The following is a 27,063-nucleotide window of genomic DNA, read 5'->3' on the forward strand; positions in this document are numbered from 1 at the left end:
TGGGGCTTTATAAAGCTCTTCAAAAAATATTTTTGTGGTAGTGGACTAAATGTAAAAAGTTGTCTAACTTGTTAGGGAAATGTTCAAAACGGCAGTTGTTTGCAAAAAAAAAAAATTTAAGAAAATGTTGTTGATGCGGTTACGAAAACAACGGTATCGTTTGATCCGTTGCTGATATTGTTGTTCCGTGACCGCATTTGAATAGCAGAGAAGTAAACGAAGATGTCGTATTGCTCTACCTTTTTAGTCTAAGTTGTTGCAAAGGGGTCAGAGTTCACTGATTTGTGTTACATGTTGCGTTATTGCATTTACAGTGAATGGAATGTTGGAAGTGACGAAGTCACAATGGGGAGCATTAGAATGTCGAGGAAATGAATCAATGAAGATTGACCAAAAAAAGGACTAAACTAAATGTATAACTTGAAAAGTATAAAAGATATTAAACAGTTTTAAACATTTCAGCCTAAACAATATAGGAGTTGAGTGCTACAGAATAATAATAAGAAGAAGTATGTTGAAGTTGTAACTGGGAGATTTTGTTTTGCAAGCTCCACAATAATCTGTCGTTCTGCCCCTTGAACAAGGCAGTTAACCCCACTGTTCCTAGGCTGTCATTGTAAATAGGAATTTGTTCTTAAGTTCTTAACTGACTTGCCTTGTAAAAAAAAAGGTTAAATAAAATAATATTAATAATATGTAAGAAAGCTAGAGGTGTGCTTGTGTCTTCAACAAGCACACCTAATAAATTACGAAATAGTGTTTATATTGACATGGGTTTTGCGTGATGGCAAGGCAGACCAACAAATTGATGGACTGTCACTTTAAGAGATTTTATTTACATATTTTATTCGCCTTGTCTGGGCGGACCGATTTCTCAGTGGTACTTGACAGAGAGAGAAAAAAACACTTGTACAGAAACTGCAAACATTCATCTGAGAGACTGTAATGCAAGAGGTTGAAGGATACAAAGCTCTGTTCAATTCTGGAGAATCACTAACGGCAAGTTGACAAGATACCACCAATCACAACGGAAGTAACTTACATTTTGGCGGTGAGTCCTACATATGATTCAGTTTGTAGGGTTGTTTATAAGATTACATTTGTAGATTTTGGTTGAAGTTGTCAGTGCGCTGCCGGGACACCCAGTTTGTAAACAAATGCGGTGAAAATGCCCGGTCATCGGGTTGTGTGTGTGTGTGTGTGTGTGTGTGTGTGTGTGTGTGTGTGTGTGTGTGTGTGTGTGTGTGTGTGTGTGTGTGTGTGTGTGTGTGTGTGTGTGTGATGGATTGTCTGTCAACCGCTTTCTGTTTACAGTAAAATAGCCTCCAGGCAGCGCAATCAAGGAGGGCCTTTAATTAAAGGATTTAATTAATGCATTTTTTAATCAATGAAAATTAGCCTATTTTGGCGGATAATGAATTGATTGAGTGACTGAATAGAATGAAAGTTCGGATCGGTTGTTCTGCTTGTTTCTACACATCACTGTTGTTTAGAAAAATACGATTTTAGATTACATTTTGTGCTGTGATTCACATTTAGTAAGAATGTTTTGGATTTATGTCTGGAATTGATAAAAACCCGACAACAAGGGAGTTGGGCGTCCCAACTCGCGCGACTGATATCAAATTGAGATGGGAATGATTTCGCGGCACGGGATAAATTAATGACGTTTTCCTCATCATTAACCATTGCAGTGTGTGTGTGTGTACTTTCAAGAGTGTGCCGCAAGTCATTCACTGTCATTCATTGTTTTCGCTACAATGTTCAAAGCTAAATCACGACACTATGTTTATCGTACGTCAATATCACGTTATAACATATTTGCAGTTTGCTTCGCACTCAGAACCATAAACGGTTTGTTTACTTGCCAGAGTGATGGCCCATGGCAGCCTGTCTGCCACGCGAACCTCAACCAGCATGGTCTCATAGACTAGACATGTTGGGCGGCAGGTAGCATCGCGGTTAAGAGCTTGGTGGGGGGAGGGGGGGGGATCTGTTGATGTGCCCTTGAGCAAGTCACTTAACCTAAATTGCTCCTGTAAGTCACTATGGATAAGAGCGTCAACTAAATTACGTAAATGTACATAATATAGTAAATATAAATCCGGGACACTCAAATTAGTATGATATAGTGCGCTGAAAATACTGGACCCGTAGCACATCGCTGTCACATCATGAAAAAAGTACAATGTACAAAGCTTTGAACACTTCATCAGATTTGCAAACGTGAAGCCTGTCTTTAAGTGTCTCGATGGTCTTCCCCTGAATCCCTGACCAGAAGCTGCAACGGACTGCAGGGTCCCTCTATATAAAACCGCTATAGGCCAGTCCTATACCTTCAGAGGAGAACACTCTTATCAGAAGAACATAATCTGTTGTAACATGTTTAGTACATTCGAAAGAAACGCACAAAACTGGTTGCTACAGCTCCAACAGTACAATCATGTATGAACTACGGTGTGTTATCTTATGTTATTTTATTATAATTGTTTGATTATGTCATTTATTTTTATTTTTCCCTGTTTTCATTAAAGTCCATCTAAGGACGAGTGTTGATTTTAATTTTTTTGGGGGGGGGCGTGAGCTAGAAACACTATAGTGCAATGCATCAACCATTGTTTGTTCAATGTGTCAATGTGTTTGTACTTATCCCTATCCAAATAAGCAAAAACACAAGTAGTGTAGTTTGTTGGGGTGGATGTGTAAGCATGTAACGCTTATGTCTAGCAAGCCAAAGTTTGTGTGTTCAAATTTTATCACGTTCAACATTTAAAAAATATATATAATTAGCAACTTTGAAACTACTTACTACTTTTTTAGCTACTTAGCAACTATTTAGCATGTTAGCTAATGTTAGCTTTAGCCACCTAGCTAACATTAGCCACAACAAATTGGAATTTGTAGCATATCGTACGTTTCCAAATTCATATTGTACGATTTTCCATTAGTAACATATCATAACAAATTGTAATTCGTAACATGTAATACTTAATGGGTAATGGACATCCACAAATGAATACATACTATACGAAATGTAACATATACTAATTTGAGTGTCCCGGATATACGTTTACTATCTTACGTCTACCCCTGGGTCCAGGTTGCCTCAACAGATGAATGTAGGCTAATGTGGTTCCCCAGACTAGCACCACATGCCCCCAAATTCACCCCGATTTCTAGGATGACTTTGAATTATGAAGAAAAACGTTTTTAAAAGCCTTTTTTTTTTAGATTGTAACCTATTTCATATCCAATAATTAGACATGATTAGGAATTATAATTTTTTTTCAAACCAATTTCATGGTAATTAGAAAATACACACATTTAGACAGGCTGTGCCAATGATGCTCTTTTACCGCATTCTCCCATAGCCTGTCACAACAGCAGGTGCCTGGGTATACAGCCCACCTTATGACTTTACCTTCTGGCAATAAAGAGGTGGAAGAGAGAGAGAAATGTGGAAGACAGAGAGAGTGAGAAAGGGAGAGAGATGTGGAAGACAGAGAGAGTGAGAAAGGGAGAGAGATGTGTAAGACAGAGAGAGGGAGAAAGGGAGAGAGATGTGGAAGACAGAGAAAGAGAGAGAGAGAGAGATGTGGAAGACAGAGAGAGCGAGAAAGGGAGAGAGATGTGGAAGACAGAGAGAGCGAGAAAGAGAGAGATGTGGAAGACAGAGAAAGAGAGAGAGAGAGAGATGTGGAAGACAGAGAGAGCGAGAAAGAGAGAGAGATGTGGAAGACAGAGAAAGAGAGAGAGAGAGAGATGTGGAAGACAGAGAGAGCGAGAAAGGGAGAGAGATGTGGAAGACAGAGAGAGCGAGAAAGAGAGAGAGATGTGGAAGACAGAGAGAGCGAGAAAGGGAGAGAGATGTGGAAGACAGAGAGAGCGAGAAAGAGAGAGAGATGTGGAAGACAGAGAGAGTGAGAAAGAGAGAGAGATGTGGAAGACAGAGAGAGTGAGAAAGGGAGAGAGATGTGGAAGACAGAGAGAGCGAGAAAGGGAGAGAGATGTGGAAGACAGAGAGAGCGAGAAAGGGAGAGAGATGTGGAAGAGGGCCCAGTGCACAGATTGAACAGCAGAGGGAACTACTCTCCTCTGCAGTCTCAGCCCCTGTGACCGTGCAGTAGAAGTTGGCATGCCTGTCGCGTGCGTGCGTGCGTGCGTGCGTGCGTGTGTGTGTGTGTGCGTGTGTGTGTGTGTGTGTGTGTGTGTGTAACCCTGTGCCAGCCTTCTGCTCACTGTCAGCGTGGTTTACTTACTAGTTGTATCATGTTCATAGTATCTGAAGTTACACTTGCTGTAGCATACCATAGGAAAGTGCCTAGTAGTGCTTCATCGGGTATCATTTGCATAAGTACGCATTACGGTAACTCTGCGCCACCACCCTGCCAAAGCAAGGTATCCAGCTGAAACACTGCACAGGGTGACCACTCATCATCATAATGTGTTTGGAAATGTCTTGTAAAATATATACCAACATGCATAAAAATTAAAAATAAATTAAATTTAAATGTATGGCAAACAAAAATAATTGGCCAAATCATATTGTAATTTAAAAAAAAATTCACTACAATATGATTTGGCCAATTATTTTTGTTTGCCAACAACATAAAAAAATAATGACGTTGAACATCTTTATGACAGAATCTAAAACATTTGGTGAAATAAAAAATAAATAAAAATGTTACTCACAGACACAATTTTAAATAATATAACTGTCTCAGTGTTGTCTGTCTCGGTGTTGTCTGTCTCATTGATGTCTGTCTCAGTGTTGTCTGTCTCAGTGTTGTCTGTCTCAGTGTTGTCTGTCTCGGTGTTGTCTGTCTCGGTGTTGTCTGTCTCGGTGTTGTCTGTCTCGGTGTTGTCTGTCTCGGTGTTGTCTGTCTCATTGTTGTCTGTCCCAGTGTTGTCTGTCTCAGTGTTGTCTGTCTCATTGTTGTCATGGTGACCAGAACGCGATCTCCATGTATCCATATGTCAGTGTTGTCATGGTGACCAGAACGTGATCTCCATGTATCCATATGTCAGTGTTGTCATGGTGACCAGAACGTGATCTCCATGTATCCATATGTCAGTGTTGTCTTGGTGACCAGAACGTGATCTCCATGTATCCATATGTCAGTGTTGTCTTGGTGACCAGAACGTGATCTCCATGTATCCATATGTCAGTGTTGTCTTGGTGACCAGAACGTGAACTCCATGTATCCATATGTCAGTGTTGTCATGGTGACCAGAACGTGAACTCCATGTATCCATATGTCAGTGTTGTCTTGGTGACCAGAAGGTGATCTCCATGTATCCATATGTCAGTGTTGTCATGGTGACCAGAACGTGATTTCCATGTATCCATATGTAAAGAGTCATTTTAAGAAGCCGATTTAGGAACCACCTTGGTCACCCTGTAGACTAGATGTCATAACCATGCATTTCTGGAATTTTGTCAGGCGTTACATGCATTTGAGCAAAGATGCAAATGTATCTGAGCTACATTTTACGGGACTTTTTACCGTATAGGGGGGTGGGGGGAGAGAGAGAGAGAGAGGGAGGGAAAGAGCGAGGGAGTGGGGGGAGAGAGAGGGAGGGGGGAGAGAGAGGGAGGGAGAGAGAGGGAGAGGGAGGGAGAGAGAGGGAGGGGGGGAGAGAGAGGGAGGGGGGGAGAGGGAGGGAGGGAAAGAGCGAGGGAGTGGGGGGAGAGAGAGGGAGGGGGGAGAGAGAGGGAGAGGGAGGGAGAGAGAGGGAGAGGGAGGGAGAGAGAGGGAGGGGGGGAGAGAGAGGGGGGGAGAGGGAGGGAGGGGGGGAGAGAAAGGGGGGGGGAGAGGGAGGGAGGGAGGGGGGGAGAGAAAGGGAGGGGGGGAGAGAGAGGGAGGGGGGGAGAGGGGGAGGGAGGGAGGGAGAGAGGGGGAGAGGGAGGGAGGGGGGGAGAGAAAGGGAGGGAGTGTGCAGTGAAACTTGTTTTGTTTTTCTTTCCGCTCCAGGAAGCTCGTGGCTTTCGTGTGGCGGACGCTTTGGAGTTTCAGCAGGAACTCTGGTTTCACCCTGGGAAAGGGAGCGTTAGGTAGCGTTAAGTGGGCCAGATCTGTTGGCACTCTATTGTTGGCTCACACTTTTATCAGAAACAGCTCTGCTCAATTCACACGGTGTGTGTGTGTGTGTGTGTGTGTGTGTGTGTGTGTGTGTGTGTGTGTGTGTGTGTGTGTGTGTGTGTGTGTGTGTGTGTGTGTGTGTGTGTGTGTGTGTGTGTGTGTGTGTGTGTGTGTGTGTGTGTGTGTGTGTGTGTGTGTGTGTGTGTGTGTAATGTATGTAATGAGCGATGGCATATTGAGAGCAGCCTTTCCAGGCTTATGCTAGGTCCCCATACACTGGGAAGGCTCACAAACTCCAGGAATCAGGCTTCATTTTAAACTGGCTTTGAGAAATGGTGGTGTTTTTAAAGTGATTGTGGTGTGGTATTACCACACATCACCATGTGTTTTTGCACCTGTTATGAATGTCTAATGATGAATAATTCCATCAAGTCCACTTCCTCAAGTTCAGCAGCTCTTTTAGAACTAATGCTTTGATTGCTATTGAGCAAAAGGTCGCCAAAGTTATGTTCCACGTGATTTACAGTAACACCATGTTCCCCCCATGTCTCTGTCACAGACACTAAAGTTCCCCCCCATGTCTCTGTCACAGACACTAAAGTTCCCCCCCATGTCTCTGTCACAGACACTAAAGTTCCCCCCCATGTCTCTGTCACAGACACTAAAGTTCCCCCCATGTCTCTGTCACAGACACTAAAGTTCCCCCCCATGTCTCTGTCACAGACACTAAAGTCCCCCCCATGTCTCTGTCACAGACACTAAAGTTCCCCCCATGTCTCTGTCACAGACACTAAAGTTCCCCCCCATGTCTCTGTCACAGACACTAAAGTTCCCCCCCATGTCTCTGTCACAGACACTAAAGTTCCCCCCCATGTCTCTGTCACAGACACTAAAGTTCCCCCCCATGTCTCTGTCACAGACACTAAAGTTCCCCCCCATGTCTCTGTCACAGACACTAAAGTTCCTCCCATGTCTCTGTCACAGACACTAAAGTTCCCCCCATGTCTCTGTCACAGACACTAAAGTTCCCCCCCATGTCTCTGTCACAGACACTAAAGTTCCCCCCATGTCTCTGTCACAGACACTAAAGTTCCCCCCATGTCTCTGTCACAGACACTAAAGTTCCCGCCCATGTCTCTGTCACAGACACTAAAGTTCCCACCATGTCTCTGTCACAGACACTAAAGTTCCCCCCATGTCTCTGTCACAGATACTAAAGTTCCCCCCCATGTCTCTGTCAGACACTAAAGTTCCCCCCATGTCTCTGTCACAGACACTAAAGTTCCCCCCATGTCTCTGTCACAGACACTAAAGTTCCCCCCATGTCTCTGTCACAGACACTAAAGTTCCCCCCCATGTCTCTGTCACAGACACTAAAGTTCCCCCCCATGTCTCTGTCACAGACACTAAAGTTCCCCCCATGTCTCTGTCACAGACACTAAAGTTCCCCCCATGTCTCTGTCACAGACACTAAAGTTTCCCCCCATGTCTCTGTCACAGACACTAAAGTTTCCCCCCATGTCTCTGTCACAGACACTAAACTTCCCCCCCATGTCTCTCTCTTGTAGGGAGACTAGTGCTGAGGCTCCTGATTAATGAGGAGGAGGACCTTTATATCACTCACACCCTGTCCTAAAGTGCTCCTCTCTCCTGTAGGGAGACTACCGCTGAGGCTCCCAATGGATGATGAGGAGGAGGACATGTCTCTTCAGCATTCTGCCTCACAGTGCTGGGGCATCCGCTTCAGGGACATCAAGTTCCACACCAGGGACAGCAGAGGGTCCAGAGACACCAGGGACAGAGGGGACACCCAGGACAGGTCATCACAGATGTCGACCGGACCCAATGCCATTGTCCCACGATCAGAAGGACACAACATCATGGTTCCACAAGGCCACAACAACAACACTTTGCCCTGTGGGGTGCAGGACAATCACCAGGCCAGAATGTTGCTCCATGGTAAAAACCACTACCACACATAACACGTATCATCAAACCTACACTGAGTGGACAAAACATTAGGAACACCTGCTCTTTCCATGACACAGACTGACCAGGTGAATCCAGGGGAAAGATATGATCTCTTATTGAAACCACTTGTTGAATCCACTTCAATCTGTGTTGATGAAGGGGAGGAGACAGGGTTAAAGAATGATTTTTAAGCCTTGAGACAGTTAAGACATGGATTGTGTATGTGTGCCATTCAGAGGGTGAATGGGCAAGACAAAATATTGAAGTGCCTTTGAACGGGGTATGGTAGTAGGTGTCAGGCGTACCGGTTTGTGTCAAGAACTGCAACGCTGCTGGGTTTTTCCAAGCTCAACAGTTTCCTGTGTGTATCAAGAATGGACCACCACCCAAAGGACATCCAGCCAACTTAACACAACTGTGGGAAACAGTGGAGTCAAAATGGGCCAGCATCCCTGTGTATTTCAAATGCATGAATCAAACACAGCGTTTGACGTGTATTTGACTCAGGTCTGACCAGAGGACAGTTGTAGTGTAGTGTAGTGTGGTTAGATCTGACCAGAGGACAGTTGTAGTGTAGTGTAGTGTGGTTAGATCTGACCAGAGGACAGTTATAGTGATGGTGTAATGTGGTTAGATCTGACCAGAGGACAGTTATAGTGATGGTGTAATGTGGTTAGATCTGACCAGAGGACAGTTATAGTGTTGGTGTAGTGTGGTTAGATCTGACCAGAGGACAGTTGTAGTGTTGGTGTAATGTGGTTAGATCTGACCAGAGGACAGTTATAGTGGTGGTGTAATGTGGTTAGATCTGACCAGAGGACAGTTATAGTGTTGGTGTAGTGTATTGTGACTCAGGGGTTTTCCACTAGACCAAGGCATCGGGACAGTTTTTAAAGTAACATCCAGCTGTTCTACACTGTCACAGTAGAGGTTGTCATCTCATGGCTTTTTACATGTTTCATACACATTCTTACAGTATATCATTCAGGAGAAAAAACAGACAGAGGCTGGAAAATACACACACACACACACGCACGCACACACACACACGCACGCACACACGCACGCACACACGCACACACACACACACACACACACACACGCACACACACACACACACGCACGCACACACACGTACACACGCACGCACGCACGCACATTTGAATAGAAGGTTGTGTGCTGTGATGTAATGTCATCCGTGTGACATCACTCTAACAGCGTAAAACCGTTGAGTAACACAGTCTGACTTTTCCGCCTGTTTATCAGACCAATGAGAGTTCTCAACGTCTGGGTCAAAGTTCAGGCTGCAGGTATTATGACCCCTGACTTGTCGTAGACACTAGACACTTAAAAAAAAATATTATTTATTTTTTAGTGTGTGACCTTTACCCCTGTCACCGACATCCAGTTTTGGGCTATGACAACTATCTCCAGCTTTCTCCATCTCTTTATGTTCCTGTCCATCCCTATCTGTGGACTAAGGAACATACAGATCTATTTTTATTACACAAAGATAATTGTTTTCTTAATGGCTTTGACATTGATGATGGCAGGTAAAGCGTGCCATGGTCGGTGACTAAACCACCCCCGGCTGGGCGGGGTCATTAAGGTTGTTGTTGGTTTAACTTTAATATGTTTTAGTTTCTACCGGTTACAGACACGCTCCTATAGAGGGAGTTTCTACCGGTTACAGACACGCTCCTATAGAGGGAGTTTCTACCGGTTACAGACACGCTCCTATAGAGGGAGTTTCTACCGGTTACAGACACGCTCCTATAGAGGGAGTTTCTACCGGTTACAGACACGCTCCTATAGAGGGAGTTTCTACCGGTTACCGACACGCTCGTATAGAGGGAGTTTCTACCGGTTACAGACACGCTCCTATAGAGGGAGTTTCTACCGGTTACAGACACGCTCCTATAGAGGGAGTTTCTACCGGTTACAGACACGCTCCTATAGAGGGAGTTTCTACCGGTTACAGACACGCTCCTATAGAGGGAGTTTCTACCGGTTACAGACACGCTCCTATAGAGGGAGTTTCTACCGGTTACAGACACGCTCCTATAGAGGGAGTTTCTACCGGTTACAGACACGCTCCTATAGAGGGAGTTTCTCATGTTTTAGTACTCTATAATTTGACTGTAAGAAACTAGAACCAGTTTTAGTGTTACTGGCAGCGACACAGCGGCAGCATGCTAAAGTAAACACCTTGAGTCACCTAGCCAGCCAGCCGGTGTTTGGTGACAGACAAAAGGAGCATTGTGTTTTCTGTTTTCTGGCACCTAAACAAAACCACCAGTAAATCTAGATTAGCCGCTTGTCATGAGACCAGAGTCAAGGGCCATTTCTAACTCAAGCCCCAAACTAATCTGTGCACTTCAAAAAGTCAAAAGGGGGATGAGATCTGTTGTCTCCCTAATCCCTACACCCTTCTCCCCAAAATCATTATTATACCCAATTGCAAAACTCTTTGGTTTATTATGCTTGGGTCAACCGAATATCTCACTAACCGATGGTGAATCAGAGGCTAAATCCAGCCCATGCCATTATAAAACAACTGAACTTTATACGTTTTTCTTCCCACAGGCAACGCTGGATTCTGTTTGCACTACCCAGCTCGGTTTGAGCCTGTGGACGATCAGGGAGAGAGGCAGAACGACGAGGTGGAGGGTAGGAGAGAGGACGATGATGATGAGGAGGAGAGGAGGAGATTGGAGGAGAGACTAGATGAAGAGCGGGTGGAGGATAGCACCGAGGATAGCACGGAGGTCAGGGTCGGACGTAAGCTCCGGGAGATCGGAGACCAGTTCCACCAGGACCATGTTCAACTGGTAAGGGTCAAAGGTTAACTAACTGTGTGTCTGTGTGTTTGGTTGGGACTGCTCTGGCTTGTGGCTCTTCTAGGCCGTCATTGTAAATAAGAATTTGTTCTTTAACTTATTTGCCTAGTTAAATAAAGGTTAAATAAAATAATTCACTGTGAAAAGAAAAGCCCCGACATTTTGCCAACTAGGGTGGCCACAAATAAGCCTGCTAAAAATAGAGCTTTGTCACTGATTCAACCACATTCTGGGCTAGAACCATTCAATAGAACCGTTCAATAGAACCGTTCAATAGAACCATTCAATAGAACCGTTCAATAGAACCATTTCCCCCCCATCCCAACACCACAAATTACCAAGTAGATATGCTAGAGGATGGAGTCTGGTCACAGAATTCATAAAGTATTATTATTTACACTGAAAAATGAGATTATTTACACTTCTAAAGTACAATGAACATTAGGAACGACTACTCTTTCCAAACTTTTATGGGAAGGGGAGTCTCTCACAAACACGATGGCGTTCTCTGTTTTGCTCTACCACCCCCACAAATGTCATGGGACTCCTCTGAAGGTAACCGGGACTCTGAAAGTAACTTGGACCAGTTTAAAAAATGTATGGAAGTATAGAGGTAGTTTTGCACCTACCCCAAAAAAGGGGTTAGGTATGTCCTCCCCCCAATTTTGTTTTTATATCTCCTAGATTTAGGACAGACACTTCAAAACCTTATTCCTTATGATTCATTTTTTGACTGTCTTTTTGCTATTTATGAATGTGTTATTCAATGTGTTTCTATGGGCTATAGTGGTAAAGGCCAAATTCAATATTTTATCAAATACATATATATTTTTTTTATACCTAAAGGGGTCGTGAAATAGCTAAATTATCCATTGTATGACCATCTCAAAACAACCCCCCCCCCCCTCCCCATAACGGCTTAGATTGTTAACAATTTCAACAACTAGGGATGTGCATCTTTCCCTATCAAGACGATTCATTACATATCTAGATACATGGGCTCCGATATGATGCAGGAACAACACGTTTTAGTTTGAAACGATTAGGTGCGATTCGGTTTGATTAGAGAATGAATCGATTCAGTTCGATGCACTTAACATTTGTTGCATAAACACATTCATTTTCCATTCTACATTAACATCTGTCTGAGCTGGGCCTCTCTGAGCTGGGCCTGTCTGAGCTGGGCCTCTCTGAGCTGGGCCTGTCTGAGCTGGGCCTCTCTGAGCTGGGCCTCTCTGAGCTGGGCCTGTCTGAGCTGGGCCTCTCTGAGCTGGGCCTCTCTGAGCTGGGCCTCTCTGAGCTGGGCCTCTCTGAGCTGGGCCTCTCTGAGCTGGGCCTCTCTCAGCTGGGCCTCTCTCAGCTGGGCCTCTCTGAGCTGGGCCTCTCTGAGCTGGGCCTCACTGAGCTGGTTCTGTCTGAGCTGGTTCTGTCTGAGCTGGATCTGTCTGAGCTGGTTCTGTCTGAGCTGGGCCTCTGAGCTGGTTCTGTCTGAGCTGGGCCTCTCTGAGCTGGTTCTGTCTGAGCTGGGCCTCTCTGAGCTGGTTCTGTCTGAGCTGGGCCTCTCTGAGCTGGTTCTGTCTGAGCTGGGCCTCTCTGAGCTGGTTCTGTCTGAGCTGGTTCTGTCTGAGCTGGGCCTCTCTGAGCTGGATCTGTCTGAGCTGGTTCTGTCTGAGCTGGGCCTCTCTGAGCTGGATCTGTCTGAGCTGACTGTTGTGTAAAAAAAAAAAATAATAATAATAAACACTTGGTCTCAGTTGAAGCTGACGTTTATCTCAAAAATACAACGGAAATGGAACTACCATGTCACTGAGTCATTTACCATAAAAAAACATATAAACAAAATAGATTGTCCAATCGATGATATGAATCATGGAGGCTATACTAGCCAATCATTGATGAACACAACAATAACGTGTGTTTGTGTGCTTTTTTGACGGATGTATGTCTATGGTGTATGTACTATATGTAGGCACCTGATCCGAGCCATAAGGGAGACTAGGCATCAACCACCGAAGTAGTGGACGCGTCAGTTGGCACAAAATATGAGGTATTTTTTGGAACGTAGAAAGAATGTAATGCAAGCAAAACATTTGAGTAAATCTGATTTGAACTGATGCCACATGCTACACTGAACAAAACATATAAACGCGACATGTGATGGGTCCCATGTTTAATGAGCTGAAATAAAAGATCCTAGAAAGTTTCCATACGCAAAAAAATATAGTTTATTTCTCTCAAATTGTGTGCACAAATTTGTTTACATCCCTATTAGTGAGCATTTCTCCTTTGCCAAGATAATCCATTCACCTGACAGGTGTGGCATATAAAGAAGGTGATTAAACAGCATGATCATTACACAAGTGAACCTTGTGCTGGTGACAATATACGGCCACGCTGTAATGTACAGTTTTGTCACACAACACAATGTCACAGATGTCTCAAGTTTTGAGGGAGTGTGCAATTTGAATGCTGACTGCAGGAATGTCCACCAGACCTTTTGCCAGAAAAATGAATGTTAATTTCTCTACCCATAAGCCACCTCCAAAATCGTTTTGGAGTATTTGGCAGTACGTCCAACCTGCTTCACAACCTCAGACCACGTGTAACCACACCAGCACAGGACCTCCACATCCGGCTTCTTCACCTGCGGAATCGTCTGAGACCAGCCATCTGGACAGCTGATGAAACTGTGGGTTTGCACAACCGAAGAAGTTCTGTACAAACTGTCAGAAACCGTCTCAGGGAAGCTCATCTGCGTGCTCGTCATCCTCACCAGGGTCTTGGCCACTGGCACGCTGGAGAAGTGTGCTCTTCATTAATGAATCCCAGTTTCAACTGTACCGGGCAGAAAGCGTGTATTACGTTGTGTGGGCGAGCGGTTTGCTGATGTCAACGTTGTGGGGTCCGGTTATGGTATGGGCAGGCATAAGCTACGGTCAACGAACACAGTTGCATTTTATCGATGGCAATTTGAATGCACGAAGATACCGTGATGAGATCCTGAGGCCCATTGTCGTGCCATTCATCCACCACCATCTCCACCAATGTCACCCATTGAGCATGTTTGGGATGCTCTGGATCGGCGTGTACAACCGTGTGTTCCAGTTCCCAATCAACACCCTCTGATCAACTCTATGCGGAGGAGATGTCGCGCTGTGTGAGGCAAATGGTGGTCACACCAGATACTAACTGCTTTTCTGATCCATGCCCCTACTTTTTTTTTAAAGGTATCTGTGACCAACAGATGCATATCTGTACTCCCATTCATGTGAAATCCATAGATTAAGGCTTAATGAATTTATTTCAATTGACTGATTTCCTAATGAACTGTAACTCAGTAAAATTCTTTGAAATTGTTGCATGTTGCGTTTTTATATTGTTGTTCAGTGTACATTTGGATCGGTTTGGGTTTCATGGACCGATGCGGTCATATCTCAAACATTTGAATTGTGGTTTTTTGTCGGACGGGAGAGAAGATTTTGTCATGTAGCCTGAATTAGCCTAGCTAGCTAGCTATCTTATCTAGCATTCTTCTCTCGGGGTTGATGCAGTCAAGACGGGTACTTTTTTAATTAGATAGGATGAAAAATAACTGGTAAGAAGAACTCTACTTGGGTGAGTCAATATATAGTTGTTGCTTTCTCTCTCTCCCAGTCTGTGTCTGCTCCAGCGCTCCCACTCCCACACATTTACACAGTCGGCCGCTCCCCACTCGCTCTATGCCTCTCTCTCCCTTTCTCTGTAGCTCCGGGTAATAAAATAGCAAAACAATTGGCTTTTCTGCTTCTTCCTCACTCATGAAGTATTTGATGTGATTTTTCCCGATTGCATTTGCATTGATGTCAGAGTGATTCGAGGGACAATAGAGCCCTGAATACCAGGCCGTTACCCCCAAAATTGCGGGCCATTTAACGAGTTGTGTAACCATCAGCAGGGCCGGCGTCAGGCCACAGTAGTTCACTCTCCTCTCTGACTGGTGTAGTTGCGTCGGCCTGGTGGTAATGTCCAGTCTTAGTGTAGCGCGCCAAGGCAAGATAGACTTATAGCCGTGAAAAGGACAAATTATGAAATGCAAGGCAACGGCATTCTATGAACAGTTTTTTATGCAGAATGTTTTCTCCGCATTTTTATATCAGTCCTTTTCAATGGATTAAATACTGATACAAATACATCGGTAAAAGGCTAATATCGCCTGATAATATCGGTCAACTGATAAATCCGTCTGGCTTTAGTTACAGAAATGGTAGAACCTGCTGTAACCGACTAGCTAGCCATGCACTTTTCTTCCCCTCTGTGACCAAAACATGATGACGTTCTATTTTTAGCTGATATGGGAATGAATACACAAGCAGCATATCCAACTGGGATAATGTTTTAGGTTACACCGGCAACTATTTTTTATTATCAATCTGATTATTTCACATGGAATCATGTATCACAACCGTCCGTGATTGGGGAGTCCCATAGGAGCGACGTACAATTGGCCCAGCGTCGTCCGGGTTTCGCAGGTGTAGGCCGTCATTGTAAATAAGAATTTGTTCTTAAACTGACTTGCCTAGTTAAATAAAGGTTAAATAAATAAAATGGAGATGTGGTAAACTAAAAAGGCTAGCTAACTTGCTATGTTTTTAGCCAGGCTGCCAGCTAGCTACTACTAGCAAGGGAAGGCGACTCTTCTTTGTTTTTACAAAATTAAAATACAAAAATAAATAACTTTGCACCTTGTGAATGGGGTGGGACCGGCGATGATATCATGTTACCACAAGATGTCCACTATTGTAAGGTTTACTACAAGCTTCACTCCGTTGATCTATATGCACATTTTCTAGGCAAGTCAGTTAAGAACAACTGTCAGTTAAGAACCTCACACTACACTGTCTCTGCTATCACACTACACTGTCTCTGCTATCACACTACACTGTCTCTACTATCACACTACACTGTCTCTGCTATCACACTACACTGTCTCTGCTATCACACTACACTGTCTCTACTATCACACTACACTGTCTCTACTATCACACTACACTGTCTCTACTATCACACTACACTGTCTCTACTATCACACTACACTGTCTCTGCTATCACACTACACTGTCTCTGCTATCACACTACACTGTCTCTACTATCACACTACACTGTCTCTACTATCACACTACACTGTCTCTGCTATCACACTACACTCTCTCTACTATCACACTACACTGTCTCTACTATCACACTACACTGTCTCTACGATCACACTACACTGTCTCTACTATCACACTACACTGTCTCTACTATCACACTACACTGTCTCTACTATCACACTACACTGTCTCTGCTATCACACTACACTGTCTCTGCTATCACACTACACTGTCTCTGCTATCACACTACACTGTCTCTGCTATCACACTACACTGTCTCTGCTATCACACTACACTGTCTCTGCTATCACACTACACTGTCTCTGCTATCACACTACACTGTCTCTGCTATCACACTACACTGTCTCTACTATCACACTACACTGTCTCTGCTATCACACTACACTGTCTCTACTATCACACTACACTGTCTCTACGATCACACTACACTGTCTCTACGATCACACTACACTGTCTCTACTATCACACTACACTGTCTCTACTATCACACTACACTGTCTCTGCTATCACACTACACTGTCTCTGCTATCACACTACACTGTCTCTGCTATCACACTACACTGTCTCTGCTATCACACTACACTGTCTCTACTATCACACTACACTGTCTCTGCTATCACACTACACTGTCTCTGCTATCACACTACACTGTCTCTGCTCTCACACTACACTGTCTCTACTATCACACTACACTCTCTCTGCTATCACACTACACTGTCTCTGCTATCACACTACACTGTCTCTGCTATCACACTACACTTTCTCTACTATCACACTACACTGTCTCTGCTATCACACTACACTGTCTCTGCTATCACACTACACTTTCTCTACTATCACACTACACTGTCTCTGCTATCACACTACACTGTCTCTGCTATCACACTACACTGTCTCTGCTATCACACTACACTGTCTCTACTATCACACTACACTTTCTCTACTATCACACTACACTGTCTCTGCTATCACACTACACTGTCTCTGCTATCACACTACACTGTCTCTACTATCACACTACACTGTCTCTGCTATCACACTACACTGTCTCTGCTCTCACACTACACTGTCTCTGCTATCACACTACACTGTCTCTGCTATCACACTATCACACTTCAACCGTTACAGTGTAGTCACCTCTATGGGGAGGGAGAGAGCGAGGGAATCATTTGCATAGTTTCATAGAAGCAAATTTACACAATGGGGCGGTGGGTAGGTACTAGTGTCCACTTGAAAAATAACTCAGTTCAACTCTTTAAAACATTCCTCTGTTAATGAGTAAAACCTTTTGGGAGGGGGACCCCATATCTCGTACCCTTATCTGTGGTGTAAGTATTAGGCCACGCATGGGGTCTGTTTGCTAAGGTGAGGTGTGGCTGACTGATTATCAGTCGTGGCGGGTAGTTTGGGAGAGCGAGAGTTCGACAGACAAAGAGATACGCAGGATGTGTAGTGTTCAGCGTGTGAGAGCTACTTCTGAGTCTGGGTAGATCTGTGTGCCGGCTGTTTATAAGCGGAGCTAAAAATAGAACTGTGACTCACTAGCTGCAGATACTGCCAGTAACGTGACGATTACCCCCTCTGACTGGATTTGTGTGTGTGTGTGTGTGTGTGTGTGTGTGTGTGTGTGTGTGTGTGTGTGTGTGTGTGTGTGTGTGTGTGTGTGTGTGTGTGTGTGTGTGTGTGTGTGTGTGTGTGTGTGTGTGTGTGTGTGTGTGTGTGTGTGTGTGTGTGTGTGACAGAGAGAGATAAGAGTGTCTTTTATCTAAAAGAGACAGCGGAGACAGCTGTTTTTTATTTGGAATGATCTGATAATATTGTCAACACAAAGCCTGTCCTAAAGCCTGTTGAAACACAGGATCTGCTGCTCAGGACACGTGACATCCACAGTGTTTCTGTGTCAGATTTCTCACTGTGGCCTCTGTCACACACTTCCACATGACATGAGGCTGTGTGAGCTAATGTTTAGCTCGATTAGCCGTCAAGTCTTTGTCTGTCTGTCTGTCTGTCTGTCTGTCTGTCTGTCTGTCTGTCGAAGGCGCTATTATATCTAACTTGGCAGGTAGCCTAGTGTTGGGCTAGTAACCAAAAAGTTGCTGGGTTGAATCATCAAGCTGACAAAGTAAAAATATGTCGTTCTTCCCCCTGAACAAGACAGTTAACCCACTGTTCCTAGGCCGTCATTGTAAATAAGAATTTGTTCTTAACTGACTTGTCTAGTTAAATAAAAAAAATAAAAAAAATCCTGTTTGATGAGGTGATCAGGGGAGATACAGGGAGTGTGAGGTTTAGGTGTTACCCATCTGTTTTTAGGAGAGCAGTAGACAAGTCCTTATTGTATTTGGTTACCGAGTGTGACCGATAATGGAGCACTTCACTATCGTTCCTGTCAAGAAAACACTGTCCAAAACCCCCTTTTATACAACAAATAAAGTACCTTCAGAAAGTATCGGATTGTTATTATTTGTTACTTTTGACTTTATTTGTAATTTTGTTGTGGTACAGCCTGAATTTAAAATGGATTCAATTGAGATTTTGTGTCACTGGCCTGAATTTCATTTTCTGAAAATTTGCTAGAAATTCTTAAAACATGTTTTCACTTTGTCATTATGGGGTATTTTGTGTAGATGGGTATAAATACTTTCTGTATCTGAGGGACAAATGCCTTCTCTGGACTCCATACCTTTTTCTTTGCATTCTGGAAAAAAATGTACACCCGTTTGTTACATAACATTTAAAAAAAGGCATCAAACAGGTTTTTATTGTAACCAATGGTCTAAATACACTTCTCCACTGGCCCAGTGGAAGTAAAATAGGCACTGTAACACTTCTCCACTGGCCTAGTGGGAGTAAAATAGGCACTGTAACACTTCTCCACTGGCCCAGTGGGAGTAAAATAGGCACTGCAACACTTCTCCACTGGCCCAGTGGGAGTAAAATAGGCACTGCAACACTTCTCCACCTGCCTAGTGGGAGTAAAATAGGCACTGTAACACTTCTCCACCTGCCTAGTGGTAGTAAAATAGGCACTGCAACACTTCTCCACTGGCCCAGTGGGAGTAAAATAGGCACTGCAACACTTCTCCACTGGCCCAGTGGTAGTAAAATAGGCACTGCAACACTTCTCCACTGGCCCAGTGGGAGTAAAATAGGCACTGTAACACTTCTCCACTGGCCCAGTGGGAGTAAAATAGGCACTGTAACACTTCTCCACCTGCCTAGTGGGAGTAAAATAGGCACTGTAACACTTCTCCACTGGCCCAGTGGGAGTAAAATAGGCACTGTAACACTTCTCCACTGGCCTAGTGGTAGTAAAATAGGCACTGCAACACTTCTCCACTGGCCCAGTGGGAGTAAAATAGGCACTGCAACACTTCTCCACTGGCCCAGTGGGAGTAAAATAGGCACTGCAACACTTCTCCACTGGCCCAGTGGGAGTAAAATAGGCACTGCAACACTTCTCCACTGGCCCAGTGGGAGTAAAATAGGCACTGCAACACTTCTTCACTGGCCCAGTGGGAGTAAAATAGGCACTGCAACACTTCTCCACTGGCCCAGTGGGAGTAAAATAGGCACTGCAACACTTCTCCACTGGCCCAGTGGGAGTAAAATAGGCACTGCAACACTTCTCCACTGGCCCAGTGGGAGTAAAATAGGCACTGCAACACTTCTCCACTGGCCCAGTGGGAGTAAAATAGGCACTGCAACACTTCTCCACTGTCCCAGTGGGAGTAAAATAGGCACTGCAACACTTCTCCACTGGCCCAGTGGGAGTAAAATAGACACTGTAACACTTCTCCACTGGCCCAGTGGGAGTAAAATAGGCACTGTAACACTTCTCCACTGGCCTAGTGGGAGTAAAATAGGCACTGCAACATTTTTCCACTGGCCCAGTGGGAGTAAAATAGGCACTGCAACACTTCTCCACTGGCCCAGTGGGAGTAAAATAGGCACTGCAACACTTCTCCACTGGCCCAGTGGGAGTAAAATTGTCACTGCAACACTTCTCCACTGGCCCAGTGGGAGTAAAATAGGCACTGTAACACTTCTCCACTGGCCTAGTGGGAGTAAAATAGGCACTGCAACACTTTTCCACTGGCCCAGTGGGAGTAAAATAGACACTGTAACACTTCTCCACTGGCCCAGTGGGAGTAAAATAGGCACTGCAACACTTCTCCACTGGCCCAGTGGGAGTAAAATAGGCACTGCAACACTTCTCCACTGGCCCAGTGGGAGTAAAATAGGCACTGCAACACTTCTCCACTGGCCCAGTGGGAGTAAAATAGGCACTGCAACACTTCTCCACTGGCCCAGTGGGAGTAAAATAGGCACTGCAACACTTCTCCACTGGCCCAGTGGGAGTAAAATAGGCACTGCAACACTTCTCCACTGGCCCAGTGGGAGTAAAATAGGCACTGCAACACTTCTCCACTGGCCCAGTGGGAGTAAAATAGGCACTGCAACACTTCTCCACTGGCACAGTGGGAGTAAAATAGGCACTGCAATATAACATTAAGACGCTCAATTAGGGTTGTGTTTAGTAGCACTGGTTCAACTCATTTCATTCTCTGTAGAGACAGACAGTCTGCCTACTACTCTGTGGAGAGAGACAGACAGACAGACAGACAGTCTGCCTACTACTCTGTCTGTCTGTCTGTCTGTCTCTCTCCACAGAGTAGTAGGCAGACTGTCTGTCTGTCTGTCTCTCTCCACAGAGTAGTAGGCAGACTGTCTGTCTGTCTGTCTCTCTCCACAGAGTAGTAGGCAGGCTGACTGTCTGTCTGTCTGTCTGTCTGTCTCTCCACAGAGTAGTCGGCAGTCTTTCTCTCTGTCTGTCTCTCTCCACAGAGTAGTAGGCAGACTGTCTGTCTGTCTGTCTGTCTCTCTCCACAGTCTGCCTACTACTCTGTGGAGAGAGACAGACAGACAGAAAGACTGCCTACTACTCTGTGGAGAGACAGACAGACAGACAGACAGTCAGCCTGCCTACTACTCTGTGGAGAGACAGACAGACAGACAGACAGACAGACAGACAGACAGACAGACAGACAGACAGACAGACAGACAGACAGACAGACAGACAGACAGACAGACAGACAGACAGACAGACAGACAGACAGACAGACAGACAGAGTGACTGATGCTTATGCAACCTGCTGAAATAACCAGCTTGGCTTTTCTGTTAGAAAGCCAACAGGAGCTTGAACAGAGATGAGAGGGAAGGAAGTGGAGGAAGAGAGGCTTTAGTGGCGGGATAGATGCAGCTCCTGGAGGGAGGAAGGAGACTAGTAACTTGTTCACTCCGTGCAGGCTCTAAGACAGCCCTTAGTGACAGAGCCCAGTTATGTTGCACACCAAGCACAACTGAGACAGATCTGCTGCTGTGGAAATATCCAATCTGCTCCGGTGTTTGTGTCTGGTCTAGACGGCTGGTTTACCACCGGTTACTGTTATTGTTTCACCTCAACCATGATGTCATATTGAACTCAGGAAGCACCACAGACAGTGTCATTTGGGGTTTCCAATAACTTGTTGCTCATGGTAACGTCTGTGATGATGGTTATGGTGGTGGACGGGTTACTGTAAGGCACTTGGTGAAAACTGTTGCTGTAAAAAAAAAAAAAAGCATATAACTAATTCTGATTTGATATTAATCTCCCTCCCGCTCTCTTGTCTTCCTCACAGTTTCTGCGCCATCAGAGGGATGTCCTGCCAGTCTGGATGCGTCTTACAATGACCCTCTATGGCTTCCTGTTTAACAGAGGGCCCCCCGCCATACCCCGTCTGAGAGGGCAGGAGAGATGAGGGAGTACCTCGCAAACCCCCCTCCACCCGTCTCAGAGGGCCTCTCCCGGCCTCATTTCACCCCCCCCCCCCCCCGCCCCCCCCGACCAAAACGAGGGACCAGACTTTTAGATGGCACTGTATGATGGAACACGGGTTTGGATTCCTTTTTGGGGTTTTTTCGTTTTTTTTTTTTTTTAAATCAAAGATGAAGAAGTGAAGAACTGGTCACTGCTGGATGGAGGCTAGAATCATCTCTCCGTCTCTCTCTCTCTCAGCCATGCTGTTAGAAGACAGAGATATTTTCTAAAATAATTGTAAAATATAAAACTTTTTTTTTTTTATATATAGATAAGAGGTCCCTTCAAGAGAAGACTTTATGGACACTTTATGGTCTTCTGTGTGAACGTCTACTCACCCACCCTACCACGAACTTGACAAACTTACAATGTATTTTCTGAACTAGCAAAACTCCATGTAACTCGATGTTTCACACTGGTCTATATTTTAAAAATGGTTGTGATTTAATGACTCTGGTGGTGGGGTCGTCAAGACGAGCACTGTCTGCATACGTGACTTGTCGATCTCTGGTGTAGATTGAGCTACGTTGTCTTATCCTATGTCTTTCAATGGTGCAATCCACCAGCAATTCAGTCTGAAGTGGTTTTAAGATTCAGTCTGAATGAGATAAAGATTCAGTCTGAATGAGATGAAGATTCAGTCTGAATGAGAGGAAGATTCAGTCTGAATGAGAGGAAGATTCAGTCTGAATGAGAGGAAGATTCAATCTGAATGAGAGGAAGATTCAGTCTGAATGAGAGGAAGATTCAGTCTGAATGAGAGGAAGATTCAATCTGAATGAGAGGAAGATTCAGTCTGAATGAGAGGAAGATTCAATCTGAATGAGAGGAAGATTCAGTCTGAATGAGAGGAAGATTCAGTCTGAATGAGAGGAGGATTCAGTCTGAATGAGAGGAAGATTCAGTCTGAATGAGAGGAAGATTCAGTCTGAATGAGAGGAAGATTCAGTCTGAATGAGAGGAAGATTCAGTCTGAATGAGAGGAAGCTTCAGTCTGAATGAGAGGAAGATTCAGTCTGAATGAGAGGAAGCTTCAGTCTGAATGAGAGGAAGATTCAGTCTGAATGAGAGGAAGCTTCAGTCTGAATGAGAGGAAGATTCAGTCTGAATGAGAGGAAGCTTCAGTCTGAATGAGAGGAAGATTCAGTCTGAATGAGAGGAAGATTCAATCTGAATGAGAGGAAGATTCAGTCTGAATGAGAGGAAGATTCAGTCTGAATGAGAGGAAGATTCAGTCTGAATGAGAGGAAGATTCAGTCTGAATGAGAGGAAGATTCAGTCTGAATGAGATGAATGACAGGTCTGTTTTTTTTTATCAACAGGATGAATGCATGTATAAATTTAACTTATGTGTTCTTAAAGATCCTAAGGTATAGGTCTGTCAAAGTTGAGGACAACTTTTGATAAACTCTGACAGAGAAAAGATAGGATTTTTTTCAAGATTTCTTTATCTTGGCAGGATTGACAATCACAAACAACAGACCCTGTGACGATACAAGTGGTAGTCTCTGTGGGTCTGCTGGAGGTATAGAAGGCAAAGACAAATGCTGTACAATCAACGATTGGCGCAATACTGTACAGATGAACTAGTTTGGAAGGCACTAAAGAAACCTTAGGAATCTAACTGCAGTTACAATCCAATTTGCATGCAACGTACTGTATAGCTAATAACGCAATCAATCAATGATGTTTTAATGAAGGCTCTCTTCAGATTTGTTGACGTCACTCGGTTCAATTGAAATAGATGTGACCTCTTACTCTTTATAACTCTTTATCTTAGCCGGAATCCTTTTGGCATCAACAATTGAAATGGTTTCACGAAATAGACAATGAAAATGTATTCCTGTGTTGGTATGGCTCAATATGTTCAACAGGAATGAATGTGCACAGCGCTGTCGACCAGCTGTGTAGGTACTGAAGGGTTGAGTCCTATGAAACTGTCCCATTTTTTTATATTTTTTTCCAGAAAAGTCGTTTTTTTATTTTATTTAACAATGCACACCGACACCGTGCTACCATTGGTCTTTACTGGGGGGGGGGGGGCTCAGTTCTAGTGAGTCCTCACCTCCACCACGTCTACTCCTAAGGACAAGATCTGAGGATTTCAGAAAGTCCCATAGAATCCGATTTAGTGCAGCATTTCAATATGAAACCAACGACCACTGCTTTTTCAGCGGGCGTTTTTTTGTTGTTATACGAGTACATTTTTAAAAGTGGTTTTAAATGATATCAACAGAAGACAGGATTTTGAATCTAATGTAAAAAAAAATAAAAAAAATAAAAAGACAAAATTATAATATGAATGTAATTAATGAAGACATTGATGGGTTAAACTTTTTTTACATTTTTTTATGTTCTTGTCTTTTTCAGGGAGTAGTTGCTGAGTCATTCAAGGCCTTCCTTAATGAGTGTTTCTATTCTACTTTAACATCGTGCGCATATGCAAATTCCTAATGAGAATTACAAGCGTTTGCATGCGTTGTACTGTTGGTTACAGAACATCCTCTTCCCACATGACGTCACCTGATCAACAGACTATTGTTTCTGTTCCCGTACGTCCCAAATGACTCCTTGTTCCCTACGTATATAGTGCTCCACTTTTTAACCAGAGCCCATAGAGATGAGTGAGTGGTTTGGGATGCGTCCCATGTTCTTTGATGGTTATCTGTGATGTCATTGACAGAAGGTTTAAAATGTCCGATTTCACCACAGACACTGTTCTGTTTTGACGTTTCACAATACATTTGAATATTTAAAAACAGCTCGAAACAAGCAAGATGACCAGACCAGGGAAAGAGAAAGTTGTGCCCTTTGGCGCAGAAGGAGAAACCTCTTTTGAGAGCGCGTAGAGCCAAAACGTTTCCTGCGAACCACTGAACACTGAGCCAGTCGAAGTAGTATCTCTCTCAGCCATCTCTCTCTGTCTCAGCCATCTCTCTCTGTCTCAGCCATGTCTCTCTCTCAGCCATGTCTCAGCCATGTCTCTCTGTCTCAGCCTTGTCTCTATGTCTCAGCCATCTCTCTCTCTCTCAGCCATATATCTCTCTCTCAGCCATATATCTCTCTCAGCCATCTCTCTCAGCCATCTCTCTCTCAGCCATCTCTCTCTCAGCCATCTCTCTCTCTCAGCCATCTCTCTCGCTCTCTCTCAGCCATCTCTCTCGCTCTCTCTCAGCCATCTCTCTCGCTCTCTCTCTCTCAGCCATCTCTCTCGCTCTCTCTCTCTCAGCCATCTCTCTCGCTCTTTCTCTTTCAGCCATCTCTCTCGCTCTCTCTCTCTCAGCCATCTCTCTCAGCCCTCTCTCTCTCTCTCTCAGCCATCTATCTCTCTCTCTCTCAGCCATCTATCTCTCTGTCTCAGCCATCTATCTCAGCCATCTATCTCAGCCATCTCTCTCTCTCTCTCTCTCTCTCTCTCTCTCTCTCTCTCTCTCTCTCTCTCTCTCTCTCTCTCTCTCTCCCCCTCTCTCTCTGTCATTACTCCGCCCTCCCTCATCAACTACTCCCTGGCCTTTTCCACAATAGTTTTCTTTTGACCCTTTTTTATTTATTTTTTTACGTCCCTTTTCAAAAGTAATTTATTTTAATTTATTTTTGTCTATATTCACTCAGTGCTACTGTATAGCTATGCGGATGTGTACAGTTTCTTCTCCTAGTTGATGGAACAGTCGGGCCAGGACAGTCAGTAACAGTACTGTGTGTGTGTGTTATAATCCCAAATGGCACCCTATTCCCTATAGAGTGCATAGGGTTCTGATCAAAAGTAATACACTCTGTAGGGAACAGGGTGCCATTTGTCTGTAAGCTGGGCCCGTGGGTCGAGAGGACAGACAGACTAATAGCCATGTGTCTCCTCTCACTAAGCTGTGTGTGTGTGTGTGTGTGTGTGTGTGTGTGTGTGTGTGTGTGTGTGTGTGTGTGTGTGTGTGTGTGTGTGTGTGTGTGTGTGTGTGTGTGTGTGTGTGTGTGTGTGTGTTTAACACCAACGAACAGACAATCAAATGTGCGAAATGTGCCTTGTGTGAGTTAGACCAGCCATCATCCATCACAAAAGTCTGGTCGTGGTTATCTATAGATGGTGTTCACAGGGCCCATAGAGAACAGGGTTCCATTTGACCAGGGCCCATAGAGAACAGGGTTCCATTTGACCAGGGCCCATAGAGAACAGGGTTCCATTTGACCAGGGCCCATAGAGAACAGGGTTCCATTTGACCAGGGCCCATAGAGAACAGGGTTCCATTTGACCAGGGCCCATAGAGAACAGGGTTCCATTTGACCAGGGCCCATAGAGAACAGGGTTCCATTTGACCAGGGCCCATAGAGAACAGGGTTCCATTTGACCAGGGCCCATAGAGAACAGGGTTCCATTTGACCAGGGCCCATAGAGAACAGGGTTCCATTTGACCAGGGCCTATAGAGAACAGGGTTCTATTTGACCAGGGCCTATAGAGAACAGGGTTCTATTTGACCAGGGCCCATAGAGAACAGGGTTCTATTTGACCAGGGCCTATAGAGAACAGGGTTCTATTTGACCAGAGCCCATAGAGAACAGGGTTCAATTTGACCAGGGCCCATAGAGAACAGGGTTCCATTTGACCAGGGCCTATAGAGAACAGGGTTCTATTTGACCAGGGCCTATAGAGAACAGGGTTCTATTTGACCAGGGCCTATAGAGAACAGGGTTCTATTTGACCAGGGCCCATAGAGAACAGGGTTCCATTTGACCAGGGCCCATAGAGAACAGGGTTCTATTTGACCAGGGCCTATAGAGAACAGGGTTCTATTTGACCATGGCCCATAGAGAACAGGGTTCTATTTGACCAGGGCCCATAGAGAACAGGGTTCTATTTGACCAGGGCCTATAGAGAACAGGGTTATATTTGACCAGGGCCCATAGAGAACAGGGTTCTATTTGACCAGGGCCTATAGAGAACAGGGTTCCATTTGACCAGGGCCTATAGAGAACAGGGTTCTATTTGACCAGGGCCCATAGACAACAGGGTTATATTTGACCAGGGCCTATAGAGAACAGGGTTCTATTTGACCAGGGCCCATAGAGAACAGGGTTCTATTTGACCAGGGCCTATAGAGAACACGGTTCCATTTGACCAGGGCCCATAGAGAACAGGGTTCTATTTGACCAGGGCCTATAGAG

At 44.6% G+C, this 27,063-nt stretch overlaps 1 protein-coding gene across 1 annotated transcript; it reads left to right on the forward strand.

The window, feature by feature from the left end:
• The first annotated feature begins 894 nt into the window (after window positions 1-894).
• Window positions 895-25,900, forward strand: LOC139555940 (bcl-2-modifying factor-like). Its single transcript, XM_071369343.1, has 4 exons — window positions 895-1,051; window positions 7,740-8,042; window positions 10,641-10,885; window positions 21,730-25,900. The coding sequence occupies exons 2-4, from the start codon at window positions 7,763-7,765 to the stop codon at window positions 21,847-21,849; spliced, it is 645 nt and encodes a 214-aa protein (XP_071225444.1). The 5' UTR covers window positions 895-1,051; window positions 7,740-7,762; the 3' UTR covers window positions 21,850-25,900.
• Window positions 25,901-27,063: the final 1,163 nt, after the last annotated feature.

This window comes from Salvelinus alpinus, chromosome 27 (genome assembly GCF_045679555.1).
Source record: "Salvelinus alpinus chromosome 27, SLU_Salpinus.1, whole genome shotgun sequence".
In the NCBI taxonomy this organism is placed as follows: domain Eukaryota; kingdom Metazoa; phylum Chordata; class Actinopteri; order Salmoniformes; family Salmonidae; genus Salvelinus; species Salvelinus alpinus.